At 54.7% G+C, this 22,819-nt stretch overlaps 2 protein-coding genes across 6 annotated transcripts; one reads left to right on the top strand and one right to left on the bottom strand.

Annotated features, from left to right (window-relative positions):
- Positions 1-5,498: 5,498 nt before the first annotated feature.
- On the bottom strand, positions 5,499-14,312 carry ythdf1 (YTH N(6)-methyladenosine RNA binding protein 1). 2 transcript variants are annotated; one of them, XM_031894016.1, is made up of 4 exons: positions 13,964-14,312; positions 11,382-11,406; positions 9,831-9,949; positions 5,499-8,171 (listed from the first exon to the last, which is right to left on the bottom strand). In XM_031894016.1, the coding sequence occupies exons 1-4, from the start codon at positions 13,988-13,990 to the stop codon at positions 6,606-6,608; spliced, it is 1,737 nt and encodes a 578-aa protein (XP_031749876.1). In that variant the 5' UTR covers positions 13,991-14,312; the 3' UTR covers positions 5,499-6,605.
- Positions 14,313-17,296: 2,984 nt separating this feature from the next.
- On the top strand, positions 17,297-22,753 carry birc7 (baculoviral IAP repeat containing 7). Of its 4 annotated transcripts, none has more exons than XM_031893962.1 (9): positions 17,301-17,383; positions 18,664-19,236; positions 20,480-20,579; positions 20,674-20,755; positions 21,244-21,289; positions 21,586-21,768; positions 22,061-22,123; positions 22,232-22,443; positions 22,519-22,752. In XM_031893962.1, the coding sequence occupies exons 2-8, from the start codon at positions 18,753-18,755 to the stop codon at positions 22,429-22,431; spliced, it is 1,158 nt and encodes a 385-aa protein (XP_031749822.1). In that variant the 5' UTR covers positions 17,301-17,383; positions 18,664-18,752; the 3' UTR covers positions 22,432-22,443; positions 22,519-22,752.
- The last annotated feature ends 66 nt before the right edge of the window (positions 22,754-22,819 follow it).

Here is a 22,819-nt window from a genome sequence, read left to right as displayed (position 1 = left end):
GGCTCCTTATTGTTTGCTCCGAGTCTGGCGTTCCTGCAGCGGGGGGACACAAAGAGACAATAGGTCACACAGTAAAGGGGAAGCAAAACCACAGGCTGGATGACATTAAAGGGGAAGTAAAGAGCTGTGTTTATCATCTGGCCCCGCCTCCAACTGCACAAGCTTCCTGCTCAGTGACCGCCCCCAGGGACAGGAAGTTGATTGGCCACTCTGTGCCCATTATGACCAGCTGGGGCTGCCGGGCCATATTTAAGGACACTAAATTTGAAGGCTTTTTAAGGCCTAACAACCCCCCTGCCCTATGGCCGCCCAATGACAGGCCAGGAAGGTTGTGCTGAACCATTTGGCTCCCCAGGGTGGGTTCCATGTAACCGGATCTGCCCAACCCAGTTACTTGTATCCATTAATATATATATATATCCTAGAGTTACACTTGTTGGTATCTATAAGAGTCCTTGGAATATGGCATTGCTGCAAACACCACCTTGGCCCCGCCCATGAAAGCACCGTTACTGGCCCAGATCAGGGCTCTAGCAAATACTCCTGCAGTTCTGGGGGGGGCAAATCTCCCTTCCCATTACCATTACCTGGGGCAAGAGGTGGCCAAGCAAACCCCTAGGCAACTCTAGCTCTTTATTCAAGGAGAAGTAAAGCAGAATTAGGGTAGAAACATTACATATTATGTTTTGGGGTTCCCAGGCCCCCCCAGCCCTTATACAGTCTATATACCCCTATATACAGTATCATTTAGATTGACATTACACAGCAGCATAGGGACCAGTGCAGTCTGCATCACAATAGCTTTCTAACCAATCCTGCAGCATCAGCTTCAATGACAGACGGGACCTCACTTCCTGCTAGATGAATTCCCCAGGACCCCTAAGCCCACTGAGCATGTGCGGTGCCACTGACACACAGAGGATGGGCTAACAAGATCCCAGATGGGGGGGCGGGATCATTGCTGTTATAGGGCGGCTTTAAAGTTCAGGCTTTAGTTCCCCTTTAAGAAAGGACAGAAAAACAGACCTGAACTAGAATAGGGTTACATGCAGCAGGTCCCACCCACTTACCCATCATTCCATTGGCATGTCACATGGTATAAGTGACTAGGTGAAGGCACAGTGAAGCACCCCCCTTACACCTGACTCTCTGAGCTTTCTGCCCCTGGGAGGCTGGGGCAAATAGAGGTAAGTCTATTATGGAGGAGACATCATGGACTGATAACTTGGGGGGGGGGAACACCCCAAATTGTCACTCTGTCCTTTAAAACAAGAGAACCCCAAACTGCCCCCTTTTGGCTTGGAAGGGAACAATCCCTAGTGGGCACCTCAGGCACTTACCATCCAATGGGAGGCAGCAGGCAACGTGGGGAAGTGATTTCCCATTGGCTGAATAGAGCCCCAGGCGCAAACAGCTTTGGGATTCTGTCACATGGTGGGGTAAGTGACTGCCTTGGGGCATTTATATTATAACCTGCCAATGAGACAGAACCCTACAGGTATCTGGGGGAGGTACTTCCTGTGCAGGGGGGAGAGGGGCGGGGTTACACAGTCAGTCCCTCCCAGGGCAGTAGGTACAGTGGTTCCCTGGGTATCTGGGGGAGGTACTTCCTGTGCAGGGGGAGAGGGGCGGGGTTACAGTCATTCCCTCCCAGGGCAGTAGGTACAGTGGTTCCCTGGGTATCTGGGGGAGGTACTTCCTGTGCATGGGGGAGAGGGGCGGGGTTACAGTCAGCCCCTCCCAGGGCAGTAGGTACAGTGGGTTCCCTGGGTATCTGGGGGAGGTACTTCCTGTGCAGGGGGGAGAGGGGCGGGGTTACAGTCAGTCCCTCCCAGGGCAGTAGGTACAGTGGGTTCCCTGGGTATCTGGGGGAGGTACTTCCTGTGCAGGGGGAGAGGGGCGGGGTTACAGTCAGTCCCTCCCAGGGCAGTAGGTACAGTGGGTTCCCTGGGTATCTGGGGGAGGTGCTTTCTGTGCAGGGGGGAGAGGGGCGGGGTTACAGTCAGTCCCTCCCAGGGCAGTAGGTACAGTGGGTTCCCTGGGTATCTGGGGTAGGTACTTCCTGTGCAGGGGGAGAGGGGCGGGGTTACAGTCAGTGCCTCCCAGTGCAGTAGGTACAGTGGGTTTCTTGGGTATCTGGGGGAGGTACTTCCTGTGCAGGGGGAGAGGGGCGGGGTTACAGTCAGTCCCTCCCAGGGCAGTAGGTACAGTGGGTTCCCTGGGTATCTGGGGTAGGTACTTCCTGTGCATGGGGGAGAGGGGCGGGGTTACAGTCAGTCCCTCCCAGTGCAGTAGGTACAGTGGGTTCCCTGGGTATCTGGGGTAGGTACTTCCTGTGCAGGGGGAGAGGGGCGGGGTTACAGTCAGTCCCTCCCAGTGCAGTAGGTACAGTGGGTTTCTTGGGTATCTGGGGGAGGTACTTCCTGTGCAGGGGGAGAGGGGCGGGGTTACAGTCAGTCCCTCCCAGTGCAGTAGGTACAGTGGGTTTCTTGGGTATCTGGGGGAGGTACTTCCTGTGCAGGGGGGAGAGGGGCGGGGTTACAGTCAGTCCCTCCCAGGGCAGTAGGTACAGTGGGTTCCCTGGGTATCTGGGGTAGGTACTTCCTGTGCAGGGGGGAGAGGGGCGGGGTTACAGTCAGTCCCTCCCAGTGCAGTAGGTACAGTGGGTTTCTTGGGTATCTGGGGGAGGTACTTCCTGTGCAGGGGGGAGAGGGGCGGGGTTACACAGTCAGTCCCTCCCAGGGCAGTAGGTACAGTGGGTTCCCTGGGTATCTGGGGTAGGTACTTCCTGTGCAGGGGGGAGAGGGGCGGGGTTACAGTCAGTCCCTCCCAGTGCAGTAGGTACAGTGGGTTCCCTGGGTATCTGGGGGAGGTACTTCCTGTGCAGGGGGGAGAGGGGCGGGGTTACACAGTCAGTCCCTCCCAGGGCAGTAGGTACAGTGGGTTCCCTGGGTATCTGGGGGAGGTACTTCCTGTGCAGGGGGGAGAGGGGCGGGGTTACACAGTCAGTCCCTCCCAGGGCAGTAGGTACAGTGGGTTCCCTGGGTATCTGGGGGAGGTACTTCCTGTGCAGGGGGAGAGGGGCGGGGTTACAGTCAGTCCCTCCCAGGGCAGTAGGTACAGTGGGTTCCCTGGGTATCTGGGGGAGGTACTTCCTGTGCAGGGGGGAGAGGGGCGGGGTTACACAGTCAGTCCCTCCCAGGGCAGTAGGTACAGTGGGTTCCCTGGGTATCTGGGGGAGGTACTTCCTGTGCAGGGGGAGAGGGGCGGGGTTACACAGTCAGTCCCTCCCAGGGCAGTAGGTACAGTGGGTTCCCTGGGTATCTGGGGGAGGTACTTCCTGTGCAGGGGGGAGAGGGGCGGGGTTACATAGTCCCTCCCAGTGCAGTAGGTACAGTGGGTTCCCTGGGTATCTGGGGGAGGTACTTCCTGTGCAGGGGGGAGAGGGGCGGGGTTACATAGTCCCTCCCAGTGCAGTAGGTACAGTGGGTTCCCTGAGACCAAAGGAACATCTGCCACTCTCATAGGGTTCAGCGTCAGATACAGGAGCCCCATTTGCATTCTATTCAATAAGCAGCGGCCGTAAGGCTGTCACTAAGGGAGAATGCAAATGGCAACCATAGAGACGCCGGCAATGATACAAGAGAGCGGCACAAACAGAAATGTGATAGGCTACTGGGCTGTTCAAGTGGTGGCAACAGAACAGCGCCCCCATATGTAGTTTTTGTGTTGTGTCAGGTCTGTGAGTATAACCTTTATATAAATACCTCCCAGAAATAGAGCCGTGTCTGTCTATTTATAGCCCCCCGGCTCCCTATTAGCAACCCCCCCAGCTTCAGCTTACTGTCTGCCCCCTTAGCCCATAACAAGGTTACAGATATAGAAACATTGGGGTAACAGTCACCCTGCTATAGTTCCAGGGGTACCCAGGGCACAAATAAGCACTCACCCCAAATCCCCCCCTAACTGGCCTTCAGGCTGGGCCCCCTTAGCCCATAACAAGGTTACAGATATATAGAAACATTGGGGTAACAGTCACCCCGCTATAGTTCCAGGGGTACCCAGGGCACAAATAAGCACTCACCCCAAATCCCCCCCTAACTGGCCTTCAGGCTGGGCCCCCTTAGCCCATAACAAGGTTACAGATATATAGAAACATTGGGGTAACAGTCACCCCGCTATAGTTCCAGGGGTACCCAGGGCACAAATAAGCACTCACCCCAAATCCCCCCCTAACTGGCCTTCAGGCTGGGCCCCCTTAGCCCATAACAAGGTTACAGATATATAGAAACATTGGGGTAACAGTCACCCCGCTATAGTTCCAGGGGTACCCAGGGCACAAATAAGCACTCACCCCAAATCCCCCCCTAACTGGCCTTCAGGCTGGGCCCCCTTAGCCCATAACAAGGTTACAGATATATAGAAACATTGGGGTAACAGTCACCCCGCTATAGTTCCAGGGGTACCCAGGGCACAAATAAACACTCACCCCAAATCCCCCCTAACTGGCCTTCAGGCTGGGCCCCCTTAGCCCATAACAAGGTTACAGATATATAGAAACATTGGGGTAACAGTCACCCCGCTATAGTTCCAGGGGTACCCAGGGCACAAATAAGCACTCACCCCAAATCCCCCCCTAACTGGCCTTCAGGCTGGGCCCCCTTAGCCCATAACAAGGTTACAGATATATAGAAACATTGGGGTAACAGTCACCCTGCTATAGTTCCAGGGGTACCCAGGGCACAAATAAGCACTCACCCCAAATCCCCCCCTAACTGGCCTTCATAGAGCAGGACAGAGTGTTTATACGTATGGCGGCAGCAGGCCAGTGGGGGGGGGGGGCTGATTATACAGGGCTATACACCTGCACCCAGCTCTCCAGTTACAAGGCCACATTAGCCCTTTGTGAAGATTCTGACACAGATTGATAGGAGAAACCGCCCAGTGCTGCCATAGCCCCGCCCCTTAGGGAAACACATTTTGCAGGGAATCCCACTCTAGTGAGGGGCCACAGCACCGGGACCCTGTCTGCTACTGGGGAGACAGAACCTCAGCAACACCCACCTGTCTCCCCCCCCCATGCAGGCAAACTTGCCCCCGGGGCAGAAGTCAGTGACTGTTACGTGACAGCACTCAGCCCACCATCCTTTATATAAGGGGCCAGTCATACAGAGCTACTGTGAGTGCGAGGGTGGGCCTCGGTCTTATAATGGGGGGCTTCATTTCAGACCCCCCCCCTCCCAATGAGGGACAGGGAATTCAGGCTCCGCCTCTCCCAGACTCACATTAATTACCCTTTTCTTTAGTCGCTAAATAGCAAGTCATTTATTAGCAAGCTAACGATAACGAGCAGAGGCACAGATTCACTAGGAGCAGATTAATGAACATATTGAGTGTCAGTCATTACCAGTGTGCCCGCTGCCAGTTACAGTTTAGCCCATGCCCGTGGCATCTCCCTGGCACAGAGTGTTTTGTACAGAAATCAGCAGAGACATTTACACAATCCATTCGGTTGCTTTAATAACTCCCCCAGCGCTGCGGCCCCAGGGGAGCTCAGTTACAATAACCACTCATTAGGTGGCGCTACACTCACCAGCTTGTGTATTTATGTAGGTACTGGGAGCCCATTGGCCAACCCAAGGTCTCAACGCACCCAACCAAATAGCCAGGCCACTTCCAACCACCACCAATACAGCTCAATTGAGGGAGAACTACAACTCCCAGCATGCCTGTGCTGGCACACTTGGAACTGTAGCTCTTTATATATCTGACCAAGAGAGTCTGGATTAATGATTAAGTGCCAGCAGTGGGCAAGCAGCCCTCGGTAGGCACTTAGTCAATAAGTCTCTAACCATGACTACCCCCAGCCAGACCCAGGGTAGGCAGTTGGCCCTCACACAGGGGGCAGAAGGGTCACTACTGATTTACAGGTATAGGGTTCAAATAGAGTTTGATACAAGTCATGTGATAAAAAGAGTGAATGCTCATTGGCTAATGTAGATGCTGCGGGGCAACTTGTGCCAAAGGCCTACGCTGGGAGGTTAAAACCTCTGTTTAAGGACATTTGCATGGGGTATTAGCCTGCCCGTATCATCTTGTTGTCCATAGTGCCATACTGTACTTATTTGGGGGTGAGGCTGGAGTCCCAAACTGCCCTCGAGCGACATTACTACACACAGCGATTTCCCGTTGGCAAAGTTCACCTTGGAATTAACTTGCAGCCGCTGTAGAGAGTGGTATTCTAAGGCAACTTAACGATGGGTTTTGATTCAATCTTTTAATCTGCAGTTAGCAATTTAAACATAGTCGGTTGCTAGGATGACACCTTGCCCTAGCAACCAGGCAGTGGCATCGATAACAGAAAAAAAGGAGATGAATAAGGAGAGGGGGGCAACTGGATAGGAGCGGACAGAAAAATTAGCCAAAAAAAAAAAACAAAAATGGGAAATCGTCTTAGAATATCAATGTCTACATCACAGAACAAGTTGGTTCAAACGTGAACTTCTCCTTTAATGGAATCGTGACTTCCTCCCCCGGATTTAGGCGCCAAGCAGCCAGACGGGGAGGGTGGGCGGGGCAGGGGGCGGGGGCAAGCATTTAGGTTTCTAGCAAGAGTCGGGTTTAGCCATTACCTTGCGCACGACCTCTTCCTCTTCCTGCCGCTTCTCGTAATGAGAAAAGTCATCAAAGATGGAGGTCGTGTGCTTGTAAGTGGCAATGATTTTGAGCACCAGTTTTGCTTTTTCTAAGGGCACCTCCTGCGTGTCGCGCGAGTTTGTGACCGGTTTGTTGTCGTTGTTCTCCAGGCGGATGTGCCTCAGCTGGTTGTTGGGAACGTCCTTGACGAAGAGCCACTTGACGTCGAACTTGCCCTTCCACTTGTCCTGCGACCAGACGCCCGCACTGGTGCCGTAGTCCACGGGGGACTTCATCTCGGCCACGCCGCAGAAGTGTCCGCTGCCGTTGACGCTGAACAGAAGGTAGACGGGGCCCTTGCCGTTCATGGAGCGGAAGGCGCTATCCAGGCGCTTGTTGCCGTGCTCTGTGCTGCACCAGATGGAGTACTTGATGGAGCGGTGGATGTCGTCCTCGGAGTAGCTCTTTATTATGAACACGCGCCCGTTTTTCAGGTTCCAGTCAAAGTCCTTGGGGTTGTAGCTGTGGGCGGCCTTCAGTTTCTCCAGCACGGGGTGGGACTCGTTCCCAGGGGCGGAGTGAGACTGAGCCCCGCCCAGAGGGTTCCCGTCCGGGCCTCCGCCCTGGCCGTAAGCAGCGTTCCTGTTCCGTGGGGCCACCCAGCGGTTCTGAGGGGCCTGTGGCTGCTGCTGAGGGGGCGGTGGGTTTTGGTACGGAGTCTGAGACATTGGTGGAGGCTGAGCCGGGATTGGCTGCAGCAGCTGAGGTTGAGGCGGAGGCATGGACTGGGGGGACGGGATTTGTTGCGGCATCGGGGGCTTAGCCACGGGTCCTTTATTGTCCCAAGTACCTATGTCCATATTATGCTTGATCGGGGGAGGTGGGAGGGCCCCTCCGATTATAGTGACTGGTTTAGTTTTTGCTTTGGGCTGCGGCTTGGCCGGTTTGCTGGCGATGGCCGCCCAGGACGTGGGTTTGGAGGGGGGCATGCTTATGCTAGTGCCGCCATTGCCGGACAGAGCGCTGGGCATCCCCACGCTGTTAACCACAGAGCCCACCGTCTTTACGGCGGAAGCGGTGACGTTACTCCCGATCTTAAGGCCCACCATGCCCTGCTCAATGCTGTTCATACCGGGGGCTTTGTTCAGAGTTTCATTGTGAAACCCGGTCTGTCCGTCCACTATGGTCCCGCCCAAGGAACTGGGTGGGTAACTGTAACTGCCCCCGTAGGCGGAGTTCTGGGTCTGCTGCCCCTGGGAGCCGCTCGTCCCCCATGCGGAAAAGGCTGGGTTTTCAGGGAAGAAGTTGAACCGGTGCTGATAGATGTTATTCCCCAGGCCGCCGGGCTGCCCAAAGACCGCATCGTGCATGAAATGGTGGTCTCCGTTGCTGAGCTGTCCGTACGGGGTGAGGTACGGGATCGGGGGGTCCCCGCCGGTTGACCAAGGAGCTTCGCTGAGCGAATACGGAAAGCCGATAGAAGGAGGGTAGTAACTGGACAGGTACGGGTCGGTCATGGAAGGGTAGCTGTTACTCTGGAAGGAGAAAGAGAAGGGTCAGTCTCTGCTTCTTAATAAGGAGAATGAGACAAACAGCGACAAATGCTACAAAATCTAACCTAACCCTCTATTGAGCAGCACGGGATGCTGGGAGTTGTAGTTCTGCATAGAAAGGGAGGTGGGATTCTAAGCTTACAAGATCACAATGAGGGTTCAAGTTTACGCGCATTGGCCTCCTATTGTGTCTATGGCAGTAAGCAGGTACTACAAGGTGCCTAGGGCAACATGTAACAGCCTGGGGCAGAACTACGGCAGGTATCCCTCGTCCCATTGGCCGAGATGTGCGTAACTGGGTCACAAACGTAATCTCACAAGGCCTCTGCACCAATGGGCGCAAGGGTTAAAGTGAGGGTTCACTTTAGTACGTTATAAAATGCCCTATTCCTAGCAACCTTGCAATTGGTCTCCATTATTTATTCTTTATAGTTTCTGAATTATTTGCCTCTCTCTTCTGACCCAAGCTTTCCAATGGGGGTCACTGACCCCGGCAGCCAAACCCTATTGCTCTGTGAGGCTCCAGTTTTATTGTTACTTTTTATCACTTATCTTTCTATTCAGCCCCTCCCCATTCATATTCCCATCTCTTATTTAAACCGCTGCCTGGTTACTAGGGTAAAAAAAAAAAAAAAAAAAAAAAAGACCCTAGCAACCAGAGAGCTGCTAAAATACCAAATGGTGAGCTGCTGAATAAAAAGCTAAATAAATGCAAAACCATAAAAAATGAAGACCAATTGCAAATTGTCTCAGAATATTAATGTCTACAACATAACAGTTAATTTAAAGGTGAACTGCCCCTTTTACTGCTTATGGATTAACCCTGTGGGGTCTGTACCTATGGGACAGGAAGCCAATGCTGAACAAGATAAATTGGGCTTCGTTATTTTTGGGGTGTTCCTAGTGCCCACTTTTCTGCAGAGCACCCCACAGGGCATTGGTGAAGCTCGCAGATCCAATCCTTAAAAGGGGTAGTTTCCCTTTAAAGTAACTTGCAGTAAGTTAGGGAATGTACTATTCCTAGCAGCTTTGCAATTGGTCTTCATTATTTATTTGTTATAGTTTTTTTTAATTATTTGCCTTCATCTATATCTCTCCAGCTTTCAAATGGGGGTCACTGACCCCGGCAGCCAAACCCTATCGCTCTCTGAGGCTCCAGTTTTATTGTTACTGTTACTTTTTATTAATTAATTATTTTTCTATTCACCCCCTCCCCTATTCATATACCAGCCTCTCATTCACACTACCCACTGGTTGCTAAGGTAATCTGATCCCTAGTAACCAGATAAGTGCCAAAATTCCAAGCTGGGGAATTTCTGAACAAAATTAAAAAATCACGAATAATAAAAAATGAAGACCAATTGCAAATTGTGTTGGACTTTTACTCTAACCCCTTTATGGCCTCCTTCCTAGAAAAATAGGTTTTAATCAGTGTATATAACCAGCTACTAATAGGGGTTAATACGTTTCAGTACTGAGCGCCATAAGCAGGAATACAGCATGGCCGCTGCCCCCAGGGAATCCCAGTCACTGGGAAGGGCTTCTATATCCATAGCCGTGATTAATAATAGATAAGCCTGCCCTACGGCTGCTGCTGCACGGCTTCCGGGCGCGCCTCTGGTGATTGGCCGGGCTGCTCACCTGATTGGACTGTCCCGACAGGTACTGCTCGAAGTCATTATCGTGCACGCTGTCCTTCTGGTGCAGGGTTCCGTTTTGAACTGAAATAAGATCATTGTTTGAGCGCCCTAGTGGAAAAACTTTGGGGGAGAAATTAAGTTTGCAACTAACGTGGTTAAAGGGGAAATAAAACCCAAGTAACAATTATCTGCCTGTAGGAATGGGAGTATATTGGGCTGGGGAAGCAGATAAACACACACATACATGTACAGCTACTGGCGCACGCGTGTAACACGACTACATGACATGGAGGGTAAGGAAGTAACTGTGCCCTTGAGTTCCACTAGGGAAGGGATTACATGTGACACCGGTACTTCCTTATGTACCGTCAGCACCAGCCACGTGCGCCGCCATCTTGGGGGCAGACAGCACTACAGCTCCCAGGCACTAAGTGCCAGCCGAGGTGCCAAGGTACAGGCACTAAGTGCCAGCCGAGGTGCCAAGGTACAGGCACTAAGTGCCAGCCGAGGTGCCAAGGTACAGGCACTAAGTGCCAGCCGAGGTGCCAAGGTACAGGCACTAAGTGCCAGCCGAGGTGCCAAGGTACAGGCACTAAGTGCCAGCCGAGGTGCCAAGGTACAGGCACTAAGTGCCAGCCGAGGTGCCAAGGTACAGGCACTAAGTGCCAGCCGAGGTGCCAAGGTACCACAGGCCACCGTCAAGTGCCAGTCCCGAGGTGCCAAGGTACAGGCACTAAGTGCCAGCCGAGGTGCCAAGGTACAGGCACTAAGTGCCAGCCGAGGTGCCAAGGTACAGGCACTAAGTGCCAGCCGAGGTGCCAAGGTACAGGCACTAAGTGCCAGCCGAGGTGCCAAGGTACAGGCACTAAGTGCCAGCCGAGGTGCCAAGGTAGTTTCACTAGGACGATGAGATACCAGGCTGGGGCAATAAGGCTGGCCAAGTATTAATATATACAGCCAATGGCAAAGTATTGTCTTATCAATCCAATCACACACACACAGAGCAATGATTGCCCAACTTAACTGAAACGGATGGGCTTACCCAGCAAACCTGTGCATTGCAAAATTAAAGGGGAACTCCACCCATATAGTGGGATAAAATATCAATTTAAGCAACTTCATAACATCCTTTAAAGTGAAGTGATTGTACTTTTGCTTCTCCTTTAGTTACACATTCCCACTGATACTATTGTGCAGATATCGTTGCTATGGGAAGCCGTGTGTATTCCCTGCACTGCTGGCTCCGACCCCTGAACTATGTAGCAGAAGGGGCTGAATAACAGACGTGGGGGGGACCAGCCCCCCCATTACACTGGATTATGAGTCAGGCACAGAACAGAAATGGACAGAGACTCGGCTTCCAATTACATTGGGTGAAGCCCCCCGTTTAGAGAAAATTGGGGCATTAATGGGGCTGCGCTATTCCGCCTCTAAGGGGCAAAGTCCCACCCACGAAGCCCTGTCCAGAAATATATATATATTATATAGCTAGGGTGGGGATTCAGGGCAGGGTCACCCCCAACACAGAATTATTATTATTATTATAACTTACCTTTACTGTCTTGTCCCTTTGGTCGCTGTGGGGCCACATGGGGGAGAGAAAAAGAGAGAGAGGGGCCGTAAGTGGCACACAGTTACAGGCACGGAGCGGGGGGGGGTATAGGGTGCAGGGCAGGAGGGAGGGATGGGGGGGCTATAGGGTGCAGGGCAGGAGGGAGGGATGGGGGGGCTATAGGGTGCAGGGCAGGAGGGAGGTATGGGAGGGGCTATAGGGTGCAGGGCAGAAGGGAGGGATGGATGGGGGGGCTATAGGGTGCAGGGCAGGAGGGAGGGATGGATGGGGGGCTATAGGGTGCAGGGCAGGAGGGAGGTATGGGAGGGGCTATAGGGTGCAGGGCAGGAGGGAGGGATGGATGGGGGGCTATAGGGTGCAGGGCAGGAGGGAGGGATGGGGGAGCTATAGAGTGCAGGGCAGGGGAGGGATGGGGGGGCTATAGGGTGCAGGGCAGGGATGGGGGGGCTATAGGGTGCAGGGGGCTATAGGGTGCAGGGCAGTGGGGAGGGATGGGGGGGCTATAGGGTGCAGGGCAGGGGGGAGGGATGGGGGGGCTATAGGGTGCAGGGCAGGGGGGAGGGATGGGGGGGCTATAGGGTGCAGGGCAGGGGGGAGGGATGGGGGGGCTATAGGGTGCAGGGCAGGGGGGAGGGATGGGGGGGCTATAGGGTGCAGGGCAGGGGGGAGGGATGGGGGGGCTATAGGGTGCAGGGCAGGAGGGAGGGATGGGGGGGCTATAGGGTGCAGGGCAGAAGGGAAGGAGGGATGGGGGCTATAGGGTGCAGGGGGAGGGATGGGGGCTATAGGGTGCAGGGCAGGAGGGAGGGATGGGGGGCTATAGGGTGCAGGGGGAGGGATGGGGGCTATAGGGTGCAGGGCAGGAGGGAGGGATGGGGGGCTATAGGGTGCAGGGCAGAAGGGAGGGATGGGGGCTATAGGGTGCAGGGGGAGGGATGGGGGCTATAGGGTGCAGGGCAGAAGGGAGGGATGGGGGGGCTATAGGGTGCAGGGCAGAAGGGAGGGATGGATGGGGGGGCTATAGGGTGCAGGGGGAGGGATGGGGGGGCTATAGGGTGCAGGGCAGGAGGGAGGGGTGGGGGGGCTATAGGGTGCAGGGGGAGGGATGGGGGGCTATAGGGTGCAGGGGGAGGGATGGGGGGCTATAGGGTGCAGGGCAGGAGGGAGGGGTGGGGGGGCTATAGGGTGCAGGGCAGGAGGGAGGGATGGGGGGGCTATAGGGTGCAGGGCAGGAGGGAGGGATGGGGGGGCTATAGGGTGCAGGGCAGAAGGGAGGGAGGGATGGGGGGCTATAGGGTGCAGGGCAGGGATGGGGGGTATAGGGTGCAGGGCAGGGGGGAGGGATGGGGGGCTATAGGGTGCAGGGCAGGAGGGAGGGATGGGGGCTATAGGGTGCAGGGCAGGAGGGAGGGATGGGGGGCTATAGGGTGCAGGGCAGGAGGGAGGGGTGGGGGGCTATAGGGTGCAGGGGGAGGGATGGGGGGCTATAGGGTGCAGGGCAGGAGGGAGGGGTGGGGGGGCTATAGGGTGCAGGGGGAGGGATGGGGGGCTATAGGGTGCAGGGGGAGGGATGGGGGGCTATAGGGTGCAGGGCAGGAGGGAGGGGTGGGGGGGCTATAGGGTGCAGGGCAGGAGGGAGGGATGGGGGGGCTATAGGGTGCAGGGCAGGAGGGAGGGATGGGGGGGCTATAGGGTGCAGGGCAGAAGGGAGGGAGGGATGGGGGGCTATAGGGTGCAGGGCAGGGATGGGGGGTATAGGGTGCAGGGCAGGGGGGAGGGATGGGGGGCTATAGGGTGCAGGGCAGGAGGGAGGGATGGGGGGCTATAGGGTGCAGGGCAGGAGGGAGGGGTGGGGGGCTATAGGGTGCAGGGCAGGAGGGAGGGGTGGGGGGCTATAGGGTGCCCTAGCACCAGGGCAGTTAAATTGCCCCACAAATGAATATGGCTGGTGGAAAAAGGGTACCAAGTTTCTGGTGGGGGAATGGGGGGAGCTGGGATAATAAAGGGTTAAATACAGGGGTAACTGGGGGGGTGAGATGGGGATTAAGGGGAATAAAATGAAACCGGGGGGTAAGGCTGGGGCAGAAATAAAGGGGGTGTTGGGGCAACTGGCAGAGACTGGTACCGGGCAGGAGGGGTAAAGTTAGAGAGATGGGGTAAGTGGGCGGGGCAATGCGATGGGTGTGGCGGGCAGGAAGAATCGGGGGCGGGGCCAACAGATTAGAATTAGGAGGTGGCGGGGGAATTAGGGGGCAGATCTCGGGGTATTTAGACGGGTGCGGGGCAATAAGTATGGAGGCCTGGGGCAGATCCTGGGAGTGGGTAGAACAGCGGTACCGGCCGTACTGGGGCAGATCCTGGGGCAGATCCTGGGGCAGGGGCGGGATACCCCGGGGGGGGGGGGCGGGATACCCCGGGGGGGGGGGCGGGATACCCCGGGGCAGAGGGTACGGGGGGGGGATACCCCGGGGCAGAGGGTACGGGGGGGGGGGGATACCCCGGGGCAGAGGGTACGGGGGGGGGGGGATACCCCGGGGCAGAGGGTACGGGGGCTCACTCACCTGGGGATCCACGCTAGTAGCAGACATCCTTCATGAAGAGCGGGTCCGGGAGACGCAAGGGGCTGGGCAGGCCGGGGCCTCAGTGCAGGTCGAGGCCCAGGAGCGGGTGTAGGCCTCGGATGGAGGAGGCAGGCGAGGGCCCGGGGAGTCGCGGCGGTGCGGGGAGGTTCGGTTCGGACGGAGAGCCCCGCTGCTTCGGTTCTGGCCCGGGAGGGAACAGGCTTCACACTCACCAATGGCGGCGGAGACTGGGCAGAGTGCGGCTGACGTCAGCAACCACGCAGTGCACGTCGGGAAGGAATGAAAAAAAACTACGCATGCGTCGCGCAAACCAGTGGCGGAAGTAGCGCAAGACTTGGGGAATAACCGGAAGTGTCTCATTGGCTGCAGCGAACCACGTGATTGCAAGTTCCTATTACCGGTATAAAGCGAGAGCATGTGCAGAGGGGGCTCATTGCGAGAGGCCTGGGGATAGGCGAGTGGGCGGGGCGCCGAGTCATGTGACCCTGTGAGACACTGGCTTCAGTAGCCTTTGTGCCTGGGGCTGATTTATTGCTTCCTGCGCCTCCTCTGCCCGTGTGTCCTGCCCCCAGCGACTAGTAGCAGCGACACAGACAGACAATGCTGATCATTTACTGATAATTATCTGTGTGTTTAGCAATTCCCAGTATGTCTATGGCAGGGGCAATTCCCAGTATGTCTATGGCAGGGGCAATTCCCAGTATGTCTATGGCAGGGGCAATTCCCATTACTGTCTATGGCAGGGGCAATTCCCAGTATGTCTATGGCAGGGGCAATTCCCAGTACTGTCTATGGCAGGGGCAATTCCCAGTACTGTCTATGGCAGGGGCAATTCCCATTACTGTCTATGGCAGGGGCAATTCCCATTACTGTCTATGGCAGGGGCAATTCCCAGTATGTCTATGGCAGGGGCAATTCCCATTACTGTCTATGGCAGGGGCAATTCCCATTACTGTCTATGGCAGGGGCAATTCCCAGTACTGTCTATGGCAGGGGCAATTCCCAGTACTGTCTATGGCAGGGGCAATTCTCAGTACTGTCTATGGCAGGGGCAATTCCCATTACTGTCTATGGCAGGGGCAATTCCCAATGCTGTCTATGGCAGGGGCAATTCCCAGTACTGTCTATGGCAGGGGCAATTCCCAGTACTGTCTATGGCAGGGGCAATTCCCAGTACTGTCTATGGCAGGGGCAATTCCCATTACTGTCTATGGCAGGGGCAATTCCCAATGCTGTCTATGGCAGGGGCAATTCCCATTACTGTCTATGGCAGGGGCAATTCCCAGTACTGTCTATGGCAGGGGCAATTCTCAGTACTGTCTATGGCAGGGGCAATTCCCAGTACTGTCTATGGCAGGGGCAATTCCCAGTACTGTCTATGGCAGGGGGTTCTCTGGCTGTTACTGAGTAGCGCTGTGTTTCCCCATAGGGCTGGTTCCTACCAGCGGGTTTTAAAGTTGGGCCCCTGATTATTTGCCCCAATAGTGGGAGATTGACTGCCCCAATCATGGTGCAGAGCAATGTGGCCCCTTCCTATGGGTCCCACCCCCCAATTCGCTGAGCTCCTATTGCACTCAGAGGCCATCCAATCCCCACTCTGCCCAATAGGCTCTGCCAAACTGTAGATTGTAAGCTCTGCGGCAGACTCCTGCCTTTTCTCTCCACATACAGCATTTGTTTATTTACCCTTTAAAGGGGTAGTTCAACTTTTAATATGTTGTAGACATTGATATTGTTTGACAATTAGCAGTTGGTCTACATTTTTTATTATCGATGGTTTTTTTTTGGTTATTTAGGTTTTTGTTGAGCGCTCTGTTTGGTTGCTAGGGTCTTTTTTACCCCAGTAACCAGGCAGTGGTTTATATGAGAGATGGGATTATAAATAGCAGAGGGCCCTGTGCAGAAAGATAAGCAATAAAAAGTAACAATAAGAATACAACTGGAGCCTCACAGAGCAATAGGTTTTGGTTGCTAAGGTCCAAGTTACCTTAGCAACCAGGGAGTGGTTTGGATGAGAGACAGGAATATGAATAGGGGAGGGGCTGAATAGAAAGATAAGGAATAAAAAGTAACAATAACAATAAAACTGGAGCCTCACAGAGCAATAGGTTTTGGTTGCTAAGGTCCAAGTTACCTTAGCAACCAGGCAGTGGGTTGGATGAGAGACAGGAATATGAATAGGGGAGGGGCTAAATAGAAAGATAATTAATAAAAAGTAACAATAAAACTGGAGCCTCACAGAGCAATAGGGTTTGGCTGCCGGGGTCAGTGACCCCCATTTGAAAGCTGCAAAGAGTCGGAAGAGAAAGGGAAATAATTAAAAAACTATAGAAAATAACTAATGACAACTAATTGCAAAGTTGCTAGGAATAGGGAATTCTATAACATTAACAGGCAGGGTCGGGGGCCACGGGGGCTGCAGCTCCAGGTGCCCGACACCCCCCAAGGTGGTTGGCCACCACCGGGTTTTTTTCCGGTGTCCCAGTCCAACCCTGCCGTCAGGCAATGTGATGATGATGATGATGGGTTCTTCTGCGCGTCTGTAGGCGTCTCGTTGCAGAAATAGGCGGAGCCTGAAATGAATAGGGACCCCTTCTGCCCCACATTCCAACACTGGGTTAATAGGGGGGAACCACATTGCCACAAAAAAAGGTCCAGTATTTGGTTCTGAAGTCCCACGCGAAGGGTTGGGCCCGACCTGATATTATATACCATTCCGACCCCGGTTCTTCCGCAAGGTGCTTTATTGCCCCCAGTCTCCAGCGGGGGGCAACAAAGAGCTACATTGCCCTCCTAAAGGGTATATAAACCCTCACTACTGCTGGGTCTGACATGGCCCTCACTGGAGGAGAGTGTCCATCATTGCACGGGTCAGAACCAGCAGTGCAGCTTGGGACAGACGTTGCTTAGAATATCAAGCTGTCGGGGCCCCGGCCTGTAGCACAATAGCAGTTTTATTGGTTATAAAAACACATTGCATTGTACAGATTTTGTAATTGTCTTGTTTTTTATTTATTTGATAAAAAAATAAATAAAGAAAATAGATAAAATAAAAAAAAAAGATACTCGTCTTTCTTATGGGGGACCGGCTGTGCTACAAATGAAAGCCCATGTGGCCTGGCCCATAGAAAGCAGTGCAACGGATTTGCAACCTGCTACAAGTTGCCCCAAAAACTCAGCAGTCATTGTCTTTTTCTGGTCAGGAAGGGGTCAAATGTAAATGAGATGGGGGGGGAGTCCCAGCTGCAGGTTGGGAAAGGGGGTGGGGCTACAAATCTGTTATATGGGAGGGGCACTAATTAGGGAATGTGCAGCAGGCTGGGAGAACTGGGGCGTGGCTTGTGTCACAGAAGTACAAAGGTTCTACTGGGGGAGAGTAACCTATTTACCTGCCCATAGGTAAGTACCTTCACTGGATTAGGGGCCCCTGTGTCTGGGCTCATGTATGATTAGGGGCCCCTGTGTGTGTGGGGGGGGGGCTCATGTATGATTAGGGGCCCCTGTGTGTGTGGGGGGGGGCTCATGTTGGATTAGGGACCCCTGTGTGTGTGTGGGGGGGGCTCATGTAGGATTAGGGGCCACTGTGTGTGGGGGGGGCTCATGTAGGATTAGGGGCCCCTGTGTGTGGGGGGGGGCTCATGTAGGGTTAGGGGCCCCTGTGTGTGTGGGGGGGCTCATGTAGGATTAAGGGCCCCTGTGTGTGTGTGGGTTGGGGCTCATGTAGGATTAGGGGCCCCTGTGTGTGTGGGGGGGGGGGGGCTCATGTAGGATTAGGGGCCCCTGTGTGTGTGGGGGGGGCTCATGTAGGATTAGGGGCCCCTGTGTGTGTCGGGGGCTCATGTTGGTTTAGGGGCCCCTGTGTCTGGGCTCACGTATGATTAGGGGGCCCGTGTGTGTGTGGGGGGGCTCATGTAGGATGGGGGGGCTCATGTAGGATTAGGGGGCCCGTGTGTGTGTGGGGGGGGCTCATGTAGGATTAGGGGCCCGTGTGTGTGTGGGGGGGGCTCATGTAGGATTAGGGGCCCCTGTGTGTGTGGGGGGGGGCTCATGTAGGATTAGGGGCCCCTGTGTGTGTGTGTGGGGGGGCTCATGTAGGATTAGGGGCCCCTGTGTGTGTGTGGGGGGGGCTCATGTAGGATTAGGGGCCCCTGTGTGTGGGGGGGGCTCATGTAGGATTAGGGGCCCCTGTGTGTGTGGGGGGGGCTCATGTAGGATTAGGGGCCCCTGTGTGTGTGTGGGGGGGCTCATGTAGGATTAGGGGCCCCTGTGTGTGTGTGGGGGGGCTCATGTAGGATTAGGGGCCCCTGTGTGTGTGTGGGGGGGGCTCATGTAGGATTAGGGGGCCCGTGTGTGTGTGGGGGGGGGCTCATGTAGGATTAGGGGCCCCTGTGTGTGTGTGTGGGGGGCTCATGTAGGATTAGGGGCCCCTGTGTGTGTGGGGGGGGGGCTCATGTAGGATTAGGGCTGGAGGATGCTCCGTATATAGAGGTAAAGGTCTCCCCATTCTGCCTGTATGTAAGTGAAATTTGGGGGGGGGGGGGGCTTGTAGGTCCTACGGTCCCTGTTTGAGTTACCGGGGTGTTAAGTGAACGGCCCCCCCATAATTACCTGGGACACCCGTTGTTGCGCCGGGATCCCGGTGGGTGGGGGGCGGCCCTGACCCTGTCGCTGCCCCCCAGGTCCCGCTGACTCAGCCGCTGTCTGTTCCAGAAGCCACACGGGAGAGTCAGTCGCTGCGCATCCCAAGCTGCGGCACAGAGCGCTGAGTATGGACGGAGATAGGGGACCGACGCTGAGCGGACGGGGGGTGCCCCGGGTTCCCCCCAATATGAGGAGCGAAGCCGAGAGGCAGCGGAGCTTTAGGGCGTGGCCTCACACTTGCCGCACCGTCTCCCCCGCGGAACTTGCGCGTTCGGGGTTCTACTACCTGGGACCGGGGGACCGAGTGCAGTGTTTCTCCTGTGGGGGGGTCCTGAGGAGCTGGGAGCCGGGGGACCGGCCGGACACCGAGCACCGCAAGTTCTTCCCTTCCTGCCCCTTCCTCCAGGTGCGGCGGGGCCCCCCCGAGGGTACGGACTCTGTGGATGGGCAGATACTGGGGCAGCTTTCTGGGGAAGAACCGGACCGGACCTGGGAGCCAGTGTGCCCCCAAATGGCGGGGGAAGGGGACCGACTGGGTTCCTTCAGCACCTGGCCCAGGTATGCCAACGGGGACCCCCAGCAACTGGCAGGGGCCGGCTTCTTCTACACCGGTAAGTGTCAGCTCTTGGGGCTCAGGGAAGGGGTAAGCCTGAATGTGAATGGTATGCCAACGGGGACCCCCAGCAACTGGCAGGGGCCGGCTTCTTCTACACCTGTAAGTGTCAGCTCTTGGGGCTCAGGGAAGGGGTAAGCCTGAATATGAATGGTATGCCAACGGGGACCCCCAGCAACTGGCAGGGGCCGGCTTCTTCTACACCGGTAAGTGTCAGCTCTTGGGGCTCAGGGAAGGGGTAAGCCTGAATATGAATGGTATGCCAACGGGGACCCCCAGCAACTGGCAGGGGCCGGCTTCTTCTACACCTGTAAGTGTCAGCTCTTGGGGCTCAGGGAAGGGGTAAGCCTGAATATGAATGGTATGCCAACGGGGACCCCCAGCAACTGGCAGGGGCCGGCTTCTTCTACACCTGTAAGTGTCAGCTCTTGGGGCTCAGGGAAGGGGTAAGCCTGAATGTGAACCCTTGGGGCAATATAGTGTATTTCTGTGGGAGTTAAATCCCACCGGAGTGTAAGGGGGCATTTATATACATGGTGGGGGGGTAAATGTGGATTTGGGGGTATCCTATCGGTTTTGTACCCTAATCCTATAAACCTTTGAGTTAACCTTTGTTATGATGTAGAGAGAGTTATTGCAATTGGTCTTCATTTTTACTTAATGGTGGTTAAAGAAGCAAAAAATAAAAAAAAAACTATAAAAAATAATGAAGACCAATTGAAAGGTTAATTGGCCATTCTATAACATATTAAAAGTAAAGTTAATGGTGAACTGCCCCTTTAAGTGGTATCTGTAGCTTCTATTGCACCGGCTGCCCCAGAACCCCCGGTCTCACATGGCCCAGTCAGCTGAGTGCAGCAGGTTCTGGTTCCTGCCTGGGATACAATGCAGGGAAGTCACTAGCAATGGGGCAGGGAACCGGCCAACTGTTGGCCCCTGGCTAAAACCTTTGGTTTTGTATCCTGCCCCCTTAAGCCTTAAAGGGCCGGTGTCCCATTACAGATATATAGAGCCTTATGGAGATGCGCCAAGGTAATGCACCCCATGGGGCCACACAGCTGACTGACAGGAGGGCTGGTTTGTTTTGTTGCCTTTTAAAGTCCTTGACATATGGCACTGCTGCAAAGCATTCTGTGGGAGAATACTGACTGGCACATATTGGGGCCACTCTTGCTGACGGGGTATATAAAGCCCCCCATATTTACTGGATGTATTTTCCTCCCCCCCCCCCCCCCCCGCAGGGCACAGAGACCACGTCAAGTGTTTCCACTGTGATGGGGGGCTGCGCAACTGGGAACAAGGCGACGACCCCTGGACAGAACATGCCAAATGGTTTCCAATGTAAGTCCAAAAAGCCCCGGGAAATCTGATTGGCTAATGAGAAACAATGTGGGAGTCCAGTAACCAATCACTGTGGCTCTTATTCCCCCTACAGGTGCGACTTTCTGCTTCAGGTCAAGGGCGAGGCCTTTATCCGTAGCGTTCAGGAGTCGTTCTTCAGCAGCCCGGAGACCTCGGTGAGTTGGACCCCACCCCCTGGGGGGAAATGGGAGGAGCCTGATGTGCCAGGGGCCAACAAATAGATTATGAACCCCTTGTTTTGACTGTAGGATAGGAACCAATCAGCAGCTAGGCTGACCTGATAGGGAACTGCAGCCTGTCTGTGCTTGTGTGAGTGCAGGGCTGTGATTGGCTCTCCCCCTCCTACTTTGCTTCTGGCAGGGACCATTGGGACATGCCCACCCCTAATTTGTGATTGGCTCTCCCCCTCCTACTGTGCTGCTAGCAGGGACCGCTAGGACACGCCCACCCCTCATATGAAACCCAGACAGGGACCTGAGAGGATCTATAGGGAGCTCCAATAAAGGGGCCATTGTTACAGATAGGGTTAATGTTTAGCCCATATATCTCCTTTTAAGGCTTATGATCAGGGTGGGGGGCATCACCACAGGGCAGGTTTTTTTTTTTTTTTTTGTTAACCCCCCCCCTTATTATCTCTTTACAGCCTGAATCTGTGGGGTCCTATGAGGGGAGTCCAGTCTCTTCCGCAGGTGAGTGTGGCCTCCGCCATTGAGTTTCTTTGGGCACCATTTAGTTGTTGTTCCTTTCCTGCACTGATGTCACAATTACCTGCCCTACTGGGCATTTATTCACGGCATGTGGGTGGGGCCTCAGGGTGCCAGCGGTGCATGTTCTTGGTGCTGGTACTGACAGAAGCTCATGACTCTCTAAGGTTTATAGGGGCTTCTGGGTAGAAAGGGATCTGACTTTGGTGTTGGGAACTATCGCCACCTAGTGACTCTCTGGGAGACGGACTAAAGGGGCAGTAAACCCTGGTTGCTTGCAGGTTCTCCCCCAGTCTGCCCGTTCCTCTCTACCTCTGTGGCACAGGGCGCCCTGCAGATGGGCTTCAAGCGGAACCGGGTGTCGAGTCTGATGATAAACCGGTTTATCCTGACTGGGTCTTGTTATGGCTCCGTGTCGGAATTGGTCACGGACCTGATACGGGCAGAAGAGATCCACGGCACAGGTATAGCGCTAGGGCCGCCACAAATGGGTTTAGCCAACGCCAGGCCAGTATCCAATCAGAGCTTTGCTTTCAACTGTTTAGTTGCTTTGGACAGATCAGAGCTCATTGCTGGTTGGGCGGCATGACCATTGGGACATAATGTGTGCGGGTACTGATCCAGATCCCAATCAGCAGGCAGAAGTACCAAATACTGTGTATTAGTGGGTCTCGTACATATACCCCCCTGCAATGCAGCTCTGCACTACTGCCCCCTAGTGGTTCATTTCAAATAACCCTATGGTTTCTCTGCCAGAGTCGGTGAGTGTCCCAAGGGCCCCAACTCAAAGGGAAAGGCCTGAACCACCCAAGGAACCAGGTAAGGAGACTTGTGGGTCATTGTGTGTAGTAGGGCAGGGTGGGGGGATAGTGTGTGTATAATGAGGCAAACTGGTAATTAACCCTATGTGCCCCTAACTCCCTGCAGCGCCCCCACTCAGCACAGAGGAGCAGCTGCGGCAGCTGAAGGAAGAGCGGATGTGCAAAGTGTGCATGGATAATGATGTTTCCATGGTATTCGTGCCCTGTGGGCATCTAGTGGTCTGTACGGAGTGTGCCCCCAACCTCAGGCACTGCCCAATCTGCCGGGCAGCCATCAGGGGCAGCGTCAGAGCCTTCATGTCCTGATGCCACGGGAAGGTGGGTGAAGCCATGAGAGACCCCGTGTTTGGAGCATCATCAGCCCCTTAATGTTCCCTTTCTCTCCCCACACAGGAGAGGCTTCACCAAGTCCCTTTTTGCCCTTGACTGCTGCTGCGCTTACTGACCTGAGGGGGGCAGCACTCTTCCCTGTGTCGTTCATGCCGCAACCTCCCCCTCTTCCCTGTTTGGAGAGTAATTTGCATTGAGAGAATATTTATTTAACCAGTTAATTAAGGTAATTATTGTAATAAAGGTGAACGTGTTGCTGTGTAATAATATTGTGCAATAAAGTGACTTTTCTATTCACTCCTGCCTGTAATAAGCCTGAGTGTCCACTAGAGGGGGACGTTGGTTCTGATGTTTAAAGCAGAGG

Source organism: Xenopus tropicalis, chromosome 10, assembly GCF_000004195.4.
Source record: "Xenopus tropicalis strain Nigerian chromosome 10, UCB_Xtro_10.0, whole genome shotgun sequence".
In the NCBI taxonomy this organism is placed as follows: domain Eukaryota; kingdom Metazoa; phylum Chordata; class Amphibia; order Anura; family Pipidae; genus Xenopus; species Xenopus tropicalis.
The sequence above is the reverse complement of the archived record's forward strand: the minus strand, read 5'-3'. Positions and strand labels throughout refer to the sequence as shown.